Source organism: Austrofundulus limnaeus, unplaced genomic scaffold (genome assembly GCF_001266775.1).
Source record: "Austrofundulus limnaeus strain Quisiro unplaced genomic scaffold, Austrofundulus_limnaeus-1.0 Scaffold0, whole genome shotgun sequence".
In the NCBI taxonomy this organism is placed as follows: domain Eukaryota; kingdom Metazoa; phylum Chordata; class Actinopteri; order Cyprinodontiformes; family Rivulidae; genus Austrofundulus; species Austrofundulus limnaeus.
Genome location: NW_013952402.1, coordinates 10,990,111 through 11,001,451, shown reverse-complemented (window position 1 = coordinate 11,001,451; position 11,341 = coordinate 10,990,111). Strand labels below are relative to the sequence as shown.

General features: G+C 37.3%; 2 protein-coding genes across 2 annotated transcripts in view; one reads left to right on the top strand and one right to left on the bottom strand.

Moving 5' to 3' along the window:
• The window catches only part of LOC106524658 (zinc finger protein 267), a 13,745-nt gene extending 7,745 nt beyond the window's left edge, over positions 1–6,000 (top strand). Inside the window, exons 4-6 of the mRNA XM_014018939.1 lie at positions 546–734; positions 1,887–2,198; positions 3,022–6,000. Coding sequence (XP_013874393.1) covers positions 546–734; positions 1,887–2,198; positions 3,022–4,187 — 1,667 coding nt within the window. The 3' untranslated portion in view covers positions 4,188–6,000. The remainder of the gene's footprint in view (positions 1–545; positions 735–1,886; positions 2,199–3,021) is intronic.
• Positions 6,001–6,559: 559 nt separating this feature from the next.
• Positions 6,560–11,341, bottom strand: part of edaradd (EDAR-associated death domain) — a 36,986-nt gene continuing 32,204 nt past the window's right edge. Inside the window, exons 5-6 of the mRNA XM_014002965.1 lie at positions 9,787–9,835; positions 6,560–8,420 (exon numbers count right to left, since the gene is read on the bottom strand). Coding sequence (XP_013858419.1) covers positions 8,032–8,420; positions 9,787–9,835 — 438 coding nt within the window. The 3' untranslated portion in view covers positions 6,560–8,031. The remainder of the gene's footprint in view (positions 8,421–9,786; positions 9,836–11,341) is intronic.

Below are 11,341 nucleotides of genomic sequence, written 5' to 3'. Positions count from 1 at the left end.
ATGAAACGTTTCATTAGAGACGAACCCGTCCAGAAGACCTATACAATTTTTTTCTTTTTTATGATTTTAGTAGTTCCTATGAGACCACCTCTAGAACCTGTTTTTATTAAGCTTCTGATTCCTATAAAACAAAACATGGTTTTGCACCACGTAGATAATAAACTCCCAAACCAATACACTATCCCCCTCTGTACAACTCTAAACCTGTTTAAAATCTTTTTCTAGCCACATCTCATTCCATGCCTGCCCTGTCCAACATGGCGGATAGGTCGTATCGCAGCAGCGGGCAAGATCCTGCAAACTAAGAAAGTTCCATGGATAAGAAGCAAACTTTTTTATTTAAAACGAGTCCAACTGCTTTCGTTTATATTTTACATGATTATCGTCGACTGTCTAAATGAGAATCTTCATCAGCAAGCTGTTAGCTTTGGCTAAAGCTAACCATACATACCGGAAGTTAAAGGTTTGACCCGACGGAAGTAAAGTAGCAGCTAACAGCAACGTTAGCTTTTTGTCCTATTGTCCTATATAGCTGGGTATTTGAGTAGTCTCAGTAATAATGTCTTCAGTTCAACGCCTGAGGGAGTTTATCAGAGAACGGCTGACTGCTGCTGTCGAAGAAATATTCACAGAGTTTGAAAAAACCATCGTCCTGTTCGAGAGAGAGATCGACCGTCACCACAGACTGCTGGATACATGCAAGAAGAGAGAGCAGAGAAACTTCCACACAGCAGGTAGGAATCACAGGACTGCGTGGGGTGAAGGAACGCTGAAATGGGATCAAAATGGTCCTAATCAATCATTTCTTTACGTTTATTAATAATTGGACACTAGTAGATCTTTATTATACACGAATGAATTAACAACACAGACACAGTGAAACCCACAGTTTGTAGAAGAAACGGGAACTAGAAGATTGATGTGAAAACTRAAGATAATATGATTAGTGTTAGAGAATGGGTCATTTGTAGAGACTTCAAAGTGCTGCTCCCTGCTGATCAGAACGTTAAAGATGATGACAAATAGGTTTTTAAATCAGCATTTTTAGGATTATACAATATTTAAATCAATTTGGAGGAAGATCAAAGTATTTGTAAAAAAAAATGATGTGAGTATGCAAATAAAGATACGGACTTAAACTAAACTCAGGTCATTTTTTTGATGGAAACAGCCATTTTTACTACAATATGACCACCTGCCACTGTATTTTTGCCTGTACTTAAGTGAGTGTTTGTCTTTTTCATAAGTAGACACTGTACTTAGAAAATACAGACCTGAAAGTTAAGAATTAAATTAGAAAAAAAAAATCTGTAAATCTGTTCTGTTATCTGTTATTCCATGCCCCTTACTATTCCAAAAACTTTGAGAATGTATTGACCGGAATTTCATCATTTGTAATGCAGTTGTCAAGTATTTCTGTTTTTCTCTTTGTGTTYGATTATTGTACAGCACCTGCTGCCAATCAACTCTTTCTATATGAATGATTATTGTACAGCACCTTGTGAATTCCATTTCTGTGAAAGGCGCTCTATAAATAAAATTTTACTTACTTACTAACTTAAAACCGAACCATAATACATGATGATATATAGTGTAAATATTTATTTAAATAGCCCTTTTTGAAACCAAGGTTGCAAACAATTTACTTTACCTAATTTCCCACTGGGAACAAGAAAGTATATTTGAATTGGAAATTTTAAAAAGTGTACGCAGAGAAGTAGGTAAACATAGAAGAAAAACATTGCAAGAGAGAATTCTGAAAAAAGTGAGTTAAAATTAAAAACACTTTTTAAAAAGAGTTGGGTTGTAGAAAACATTTTGAGAAAAAAACACGACGATATCTTTTACTTTTCCTACATGTGATTTTATTTCCTCATGTCTCATAGCCCTACCAGAGGCCCCGCAGCAACATGTTTACAAAGAGGAGGAGGAGGTTCCGATGGACCAGCAGCCTCCACGGAATAAAGAGKTCCAAAAAGAACCAGAACAGTCAGAGACGACCGACATCCAGGTTGAATTCTGGACCAGGCAGGAGGTCGAGCATCTTCTCATAAAGAAGGATACAGAGTCCACGTCGAGGCGTCAGGGTGAATCCAGCTGTGAAAACACCTCAGGAGTTTCAGAAAGCAGCACTGTCCACTTCATCGAGGTCCTGGACGGTCGGCACGGACCGGCCCAGAACACTTTCAACAAATCAGGTATGAACGTCTGTCATTGTGTGGATTATTTTCATTTTCTAAACTAACATTGTAAGAAGTGTTTGAAGGAGGGATGCAAGTTATCGATTAATGAATTAATCTAAAGTTGATTGATCTTATCAATCAACTAATGATTAATTAATAAGCTGCCATTTTCTTAAAAACCTGAGTTTCCTCTTGTATCAAGAGGGACTTTCATAACACGAAGGGTTAATCTTTTATAATATGCTGACTTAAAAAAGAAGCATCTCAAAACATTTGAACAATTTATTTTGCCGCCTGTATTAAAAACTGACTAAACAAACAAAAAAAAAAGGTGAATTTCTCACACATTATTAAACTGGACATGTTTATAAAATAACAACAAAACAGAAATTTGAAAAACAGATGAAAAGAATAAAATGTTATTTTTTGATGCAAAAGTATATAGAAATATATAGATATTAACTTTTAATGCCTAAAAGGACAGGGGRTCTCTGAGAGATGAATAATAAATGATTATGTAAATAAATTTAGACTCACATTTTCACAATAATTTTACCATTACTTCATCTTTCAACTGTACAAGACAAGTCAGTCCAACCAATCACGGTTGGACAAACTCCGCCCACACAGCCAAGAAAATCCCCACCAATGTACTACAGAGATCCATACTTCCCTAAAAGTTCTCCACAGTACAACAGTGAAAGGGGAGTAGGAATAATTTGTATTGGGGGGTGGGGCAAGTAACACCCGGTGGCCCACCAGGTCTATAATACACAGGAGGAAACAATGCAATTATTATTATTTTCAACAATATGTCCATTCACTTTATCCTTCTCAGACGCCCCACAGCAGCATCTCACTGAGGAGGACAACCTTCTGAACAACCAACAGCTTCATGACCAGGAGGTTCAGACTAGAGTTGTACAGCAGAACAAAGAGGACCAGGAGGAACCAGAACGTCTACAAATCAAAGAGGAACCAGAAGATTTTTGTGACAGTCAGGATGAGGAGCAGGTGGTTCTGAAGGAGGAAACCGATGTTCTCCTTATTAGTTATGATGAAAGTGACAGTGGCAAATCAGAACCAACCAGCACCCAGGTCCTCTCTCACAGCCCTGCCTCCTCACCGTTAAGAGAAGAATCAAGTTTAGACATGGATGAGACAAAACCGTACGCTTGCAACACTTGTGGGAAAAGATTCTCCGACTTGCCATCAATTACTTTTCACCAGAAAACTCACCAAGAAGAGAAACCCTTTAGTTGTGAAACGTGTTTGAAAAGTTTCGGTCGACGTGGCAGCTTGTTACGCCACATGATAACTCACACAGGCGAGAGACCGTATACCTGTCAGATCTGTGGGGACAAATTTGGACTGAATAGTCACTTGTTGCGTCACATGAGAACTCACACAGGTGAGAAACCATTTACTTGTACCGTCTGTCATAAAAGTTTCACTCAGAGTAACAGTTTGACTTATCATATGAGAATCCACACAGGTGAAAAGCCACATTCCTGTAAAGAATGTGGAAAAGGTTTCATTCAAACAGGGGCCTTGAGGACTCACATGAGGACCCACACTAATGAGAAGCCATATTCCTGTAACGTGTGCGGGAAAAGTTTGCGATCCAGCACCAGCCTGATGTATCACATGAGAACTCACACAGGCGAAAAACCCTATTCCTGTCAAATCTGTGCAAAACGATTCAGTCAGAGTAATCATTTGACTGGTCATATGAGAATTCACACAGGCGAAAAACCATATCATTGTGAAGAATGCGGAAAGGGGTTCGTTTCTCCCGGCACCTTGAACACGCACATTTCAACTCACAGGGGCGAGAAGCCATTTGGCTGCAACAGATGTGGGAAAAGTTTAGGATCCAGGACAAGCCTGCTGTATCACATGAGAACTCACACAGGTGAAAGACCTTACTCCTGCAAACTCTGCGCTAAAAGATTCAGCCAAAGCAGCCACTTGTTCTCACACATGAAAAGCACCCACAGGTGAGACTTCCTGGAAACAGACGGTGTTTCATTCCTGACTGTGAGTTTAGGATGTTTTGAGTGGACTAAAAAGCAAACAAACATTCTGAAAATGTTGACATAGTCCTCAAGGTACTAGGAGAGCTCATAAAAGCCTAACAAAGCTACAGCATGGATTTATTGGGCCTTTTTTTCTGGTAAATATGATAAATCTAAAGATGCAGAACAAAAACATGTCAAAATGCTGAATAGATAAATTACATCCCTTGCACACTGCCCTACCAGACAGTTCCAGTGTTGGTACAAAATGTTAGCATGAGCGAAACTGCTCAGGTAATGCAAAAAAAGAAAGTGGAAAGCATTTGGAAAACAATCAAAAATGAAAGACTTTTTAACTTAAGCTATTAACTGCACAAAACACACGAGGCTGCCTACAAGAGCACCTGGGTTAGCATTGCTAACGCTAATTAAGCTACCTATTGCTGCCACCAACTGGTGTTGTGCAGACAAAASTATCCATCTGTCAAAAGCGCCACACTGCTGGAAAGTATGGCAAGCTGATCTATCATATAATATTTAGACAAGATGTTTGGAGCAGGTAAATACATTTCATTTCCTCGTCAGAATGAACATGTTAGCTCTTAAGATATTTAGTTTTTGTTATCTAAAATAACTTTGAGCATAAAATCGAATGTTATAACATTTCCAGCATTCATTACATTAAACATAACTDCCAAGATTGGTTAAATATTTATTTCGAATTTATTAGGTTATTATTATTTTTCTATTATTTTGACTTAATACAAATATGGAATATAGATTCAGTCTAGTCAAACAATAAATTAGCCTCTGAGGTTTTGAGTTAAACATCTTAATAAATGATGTTGTGAAACTCTTGTATTTTATTTATGTTTTATTTTTACAAAGAGCAGTACTGTTATTGATATCTAAAAGAATAATTAGTGATTGCAGTGTGGTGTGATTATATTTAAATATATTATATTTCATCAAGCTGCCAAATGGGAAGTGCCTTTACTTGAAGCACTTTGAAGCTGCKGTCAGGTGAGGATGATGGCTTCACTGTAAGGAGAGCCTGTTTCAGTTAACAGCAATGAATAATAATGAAATTAAAATGGATGCAGATGATTAACGGGGAAAAAGAAATATATCCTGGTTCATCGACCAATCAAGATTATGTTCTTTTATTACTGCATTTTAGGRAAGTAGGAAAAAGGTGCTCACCGAGGTGAAGATGGGTTAAACAGTGAGGAAATTCTTTCAGCCTTCTTTACACAACATTAAGTCTGCTGAATACAATCTGTCAGAAAACTGCACACATGGCTGTAAAGAAATWAGTTACAATTGGAAACAGACAAAATAAAGTTTTCCTAGAGTTATCCTGATCAGCCAAACAAATCTCTGATCCGCTCATAAAATCAGGATGATTTAGGTATCAAAGTGTAATTTAATAAGCCAGGAGTCTGAAAATATGCTTAGTTTGATCAAATATGACTTAATCCCTGATTTGACATGATGGGTCACACATGGCTAAAATATAATAATAATAATTAGAAGGTGGGGTCATGGAGGGCCTGATGCCAAAACACTAAATTCCCCTGAGCAGATTTCTTTGATCGTGTCTCACACTGATTTATAATCTAACGTATCACTTTTTCTATCAGATGTCTGAAACTTTTTCTTTTTTAGCCATGAATGACATGAATTGAACTTATTGAAAGAAATAAACTTTGTGTACAAACGTAGCATTTATCTTTTATTTTATGTTTATGTCCTGTGTATGGAACGTGCTGTTTAAAATAAAGTTTCTGTAAAYGACATTTGCTAACTTGGACATTTTTTAGGCGTTTGTTTTAAGAACTGAAGTGAGACGTGTAGAAAATGCAGTAAAATCCGCTCCAGTTTCCAGAGAACAGACGTGATGGTAGATGTGTGAAACAGGCTGCTACAAAAAAGAAAAATAAGAATTTGCAGATTATAGTTGATTTTACACACAGCGGTTCAGGGATGATTGAGTCCTGAAATGTTAAAATGTAAATTTAGTTAAAGGTGCATTTGTTGTTTCGTTTGACTCAATCTTTTATTTTTGAAATATGAAAACTTTTCTTTTTACAGAATATATTTTCTAACACCATTTTTTAAATTTCTAATTCACTTATCAGAAAGTTAGTTATAAATAGTAAAAAAGAAAAGCCAATATTGATGCTGGCAGAAATTTAAAAGTAAATGTCATTATTTCAGGGTGTTCTGATAAATAAAAAGTAAAGGATTTTGTTGCTTTTGACCACTTGGGGGCTTTTCTCTAAATCATCCTGACATTAAGAGATGTTTGCTCAATCCGTGTTTTTTGAAGTCAYAATAAAATACATCAAGCATAGATTTTGTTTTACACTAGTTTTAATTGCATTCAGACAGAATTATGAACCACTAATAATTTTATTCTACTAATCAGATACAAAAATATTACCATTGAAATGTAATTAAATAGACCAAAACTCAACAGCTGTAAAAGTAAACATCACTCTGTATTCCTAAAGTTTGCAGTTTTTAACTGAAGAAATAAACTCTTATCTCCACCTGCTGCATGACAGAGCTCCTCCCCCTCTCAGACATCCTATAGGAAGCTCCCTTCGGCTGCTTGTATCCAGGATCTGGTTCTTCTGGTCATGATCCACGCCTCAAGACCACAGGCGAGGGTTGGAACGTAGCCAGACCAGTAAATCCACAGCTTTGCCTTTCAACTCTGCTCTTTCTTCACAACAGACCGAAGCAATGCCCTGAAGACTCACTCATGAACAAAGACACTTATAACTCCTCCACAAGGCAAGTTTCAGAAAAGTTTTCTTTTTAAATGTGCAGGATATTTTGATCCTTGACGCTTCTTTTCAGACGTCAACACTTGCGGCTCCATGCGGTTCTTACTTTGCTGGTGTACGCTCAAATCTTCATTTTCATCACTCATTTCACACTTAAAAGTCAAGTAACATGAGGGAGTAGGCGGGACACGTGGACTAGTACTATGTGTTCGTACTTTAGACTTGCTAGTGTGTCATGAAATTATCCATGGTTTTTAGAAAATGATCGAAAAAAACCCCAAACTTGGTTAAAAAAAATAAAAGGATCCCCAGCGTCTGGACGTTTGGAGCTTTCAACCGTCAGTTTATTTGCTGTGACACGAGGATGAGTTTAACAGGAAAGGTTCTGAGAACTTTAGTTGCAAAAACAAACACTGAAAATGATTATTTCTACGAACAGAAGAATGGATTTAATATTCAAGTGAACATCAGTGAGTGACATTTGTCAGTCTTTAACCTAACTGTTCCTACTTTGTTCCCACACGGTTGCTGCAGCTCTGCTGAAGAACTGTCTGAAAATTATTAACCGTTCCTGCATCTCGACTCGCTTTGCTCTCAYAACTGACACAAGTGTTGATGTTTTGTTGATAGAAAAAAAAAGTTTTTCTGTGATGGTGTGTAAAATTTACAGGTCCAGTTCATTCTTCATTGCTGGTACAGAGTGAATGAAAAGTTTTTTGAACAGGGTCACACAAAGTCTGACCAAAAAATCACAGAGAAGGGTTTGAATGCAGCCATTGACTGCATGAGGTGATGGGTAGGAACATTTTTGCTCCTTGAATTTACCATAAATCTGAGCTGCAACTCTAAGTAGTAAGGCACAATGTTAAAAAAGATCAAAACTATTTGAAAAATATGTACACAGTTTCCAGTTCACTCTTGTTTATCAGCTCACTAAACATTCAATTCAAAGTCATGAAAGAGAAGAAATCCGACGCATGTAACCCCTGGCAGGAAAAACCAAACCAAAACTTAAAGTGTACAGATTTGAAGAGGTTAGTGAGTCTGCTGCCAGCGTGATGGCCAGTCCTTCTCGATCCAGCTCTGCAGCAGCCGCAGCACATCGATGCGCTGATAGAAGCGGCACAGTTCGGTCAGCTCYGTGACCGTCTTCTGGTTGTAGCGCAGCAGGAACTCCAGCGTGGGGCTGTGAGACAGGGAGCCCTGGGTCCGGTGCTCCAGCAGGGTCAGTTCGTCRTACGACATCCCCCAGCGGCTCGCAAAGTTTTTCCAGTTTTTGATGGTGCAGTGGTTCGGGTCCAGCTTTAGCCGCAGCAAGTCCAGCAGGTCGTTGTCGTTCATGAGGTCGCTGATTTTGGGAGGCGGGGCTGGACAGAAGCATTTTTCACACGGGCTGGTCAGGATCTGCAGCTGTTTGGGGCAGTCTGAACACAAAACAGACAAAAAATAATAATAAATAAATAAAATAATATAGATTTTAGTAAATGAAAAATAATGTKYTTAAATCATAACACTATCAGACTGAAAGTCACGACAAAAAAGTAATCCCCTTTTCACGTTCAAGATTAAGATCATAAAAAAATAACTAGAAAACAAATACAATCAATTTGATTTTACAAAAACAGAAAAAAACAGATGTTGCCAATACTAATTTGTTTTGTTTACTTCTTTTTTGCTTTTATAGTATTTTTGTTCACACAAATAATAATAATAATAATGATAATATAATAATAATGCAATACCAATGCTTCACCACTAGATGGAGACATCCGCCTTTAAAACCTGTCCTAATATGGAGAAAACCTTACACAGGGTAAAGACTTTCCTAATTATCCTTTTTATTTTATCAAGTTAATAATGTTYAAAGTTTCCTGACAGTTGATGACAATTTCATCCCATGATCAAAGTGTTGATGATCCAGATCAAGTGCAACAGAACATCTGAGCTGCTGAAAAACGCTCAATAGAGTCTGCATTTCCTGAGGTGCTCAGGCAAAAATATCCCCCCAGAAACTACAGTTTTTAAATTTTTTTATTTTATTTAAATCTACCATGTGAGTGTGATGCATCAGCTGTGTCTCAGGGAAAAGCCCTCCAAAGGGTTGTGGGCTGCCCCCCTCCTCCCACAGGAAGAACTACACAGTCCCAGCTGTCTGAAAGAGCCCCACAATGTCACAAAACACACCTCCACCCTGAACAAGGACAAAGTGACTTCATCCTATAGCAGCTTCACTAAACACAGGTAATAATMTAACCTCAGGGGTAATAAGACTGTGAGTGTATGATGTTTTATTTCTGATTGTATTTTTTTATTTAATTCATGAATTCTTTTCTATTTTCATGGACGATGCATCAGCCAGATGGCACTTTTTAAACCTTTAGTCATATGATGACGATGATAATAAACAGACTATTCTCAGCTGCAAAAAAKAAATAACTGGACATGAAATAATCTGCTTTGTGCTTGTTTCTTAAATCTSAGCATTTGTCCAATCCACATGAAGATGCACCAGAATTTTTTTTTAAATCTCCAATTTGGTAAACCTTCTTCAAAATCTCACCAAAAACCCTGATTTCACATGGATGGGAGGTGCAAAACGTTTTATATATATAAAAAAAAAAATCCGAAGTAGCCTGATTGCTTCCCCGTTTTGTTGAACCTGCTCCTGATTACAGAGCTCTATAGAAAAGACCAGATTGTTTTTTTTTTTTTGTAAAAAATTAATGTCATCGTCTCTGTTTTGAGAAAAAAAAAAGAATTAAAAACTAATTAATTAATACAGTGATGTACCTGGTGAAGTAGATGTTGGACAAGTGCATTCTTCCATATCTTCAACAGGCTACAACAAAAACAAACAAACAAACAAACAAACAAATAAAAAAACAAATTACAAATGAATACATTTAGTTGCATTTAACTGGTTATTCTTTACTCAGTAACTGTATAAAAAAATCACTCAAACTGAAAAACAAAAACCTTTTTAGTAGAGTTAAAATAGTTCACTTTACATGATTGATTACATAATGTTGTGACATAAATACTGGATCATTGGAAGAAGAATAAACAGTTCAGAACAGTTTTTGTACAATCTGCTACAAAGCAAACAAATTCGATTTGTCAAAACCCACAGTACTTTACGTCAATGTAAATTTGTACTGAATAACTCATCACAGAGTAATGGTTCATCATTATTACTCAGCAATAAGCTCCAAATGCTGAGGCAGCAATACTTCAGTTTGAGAGAAAAGTCTTTTTTGGGGGTCAATTTTTAAGATTTAGAAAAGAAACAGTTCATATTTATTAGTGGTGTATTTATACAGATGTTCATACCAAACCATCACAGCACAGATGTCAGAGACAGCTGCGTTTAATAAAAAATATTTAATCACACTTCAACCTATCTAGGAGTAGGCGACATTTTATCTTTTTATTGCTTTGTTTAAATAGCTTTTTGCTGCCGCCGCCACAACAGAAAAGGAGCAGTGGTTCCTAAAGTTGGGGTCGGGACCCCTCTGTGGGTCATGAAACATGAGATGATTTCCAGAYGTCAATTTAAATACAAATAAATTGTTAAAGGAAAATCTTCACCATAATTACTGGGGGGAAAAAAACAATAACTAAATAAAAAAAAGTTAGTTTAAATTGTTTTTATGCTAATTTTCAACAGAGTGATTAGCAGTTTTCAAACATAAAGAGGTAAGATCTGGGGTCACACGTTTCTACAACTGTTATTTTGTGGGCTGGAAGCTAAAATGTTTGAAAATCACTGATCAAAGCACTCAAAAGCTTTACCATCCTGGTGATTCACAGCTGCAGAGGACAGACAGAGGTGGAGGTACGGAAAGCCAAATAGCTCAAAATTGGCACGCTTTGTTACGTTCTGACAGCTTCTAAATGTTAAATATATCACCAGACGTCAGATTTATAACGGATTGCGTGGAAACCATACTAAAAGTGAACATACGGCCAAAAGGCAAAAATGGCGTACGCCAAAAAAATTCAGATTTATAAAACCGTGCGTACGCACGTTTCTGCGCATCTTTCCTTTTTAGATCACAACTGCACCAATAAAAACAAGAAATAAAATTAAACAAGTCAGATAAAGTTGAGTTCACCACTCCTCTCCCCCATCCTCCCCCTCGYTCTGTTATCTGTGACAGACCCACCCGCCAGCGCATGTGACAAATACGGTTTTTAAAAAGTGAACATTTTATAACATCTACACTGGCGAGAGGCGCGCCCTGTGCGAGTACCCAAAGCATGACTTTTGCCGTTGTGCTGTTGAAATGTCTCGTCGGGGAGGGGTCTGTGGGTCAGGGAGGGGTCTGTGGGTCAGGGAGGGGTT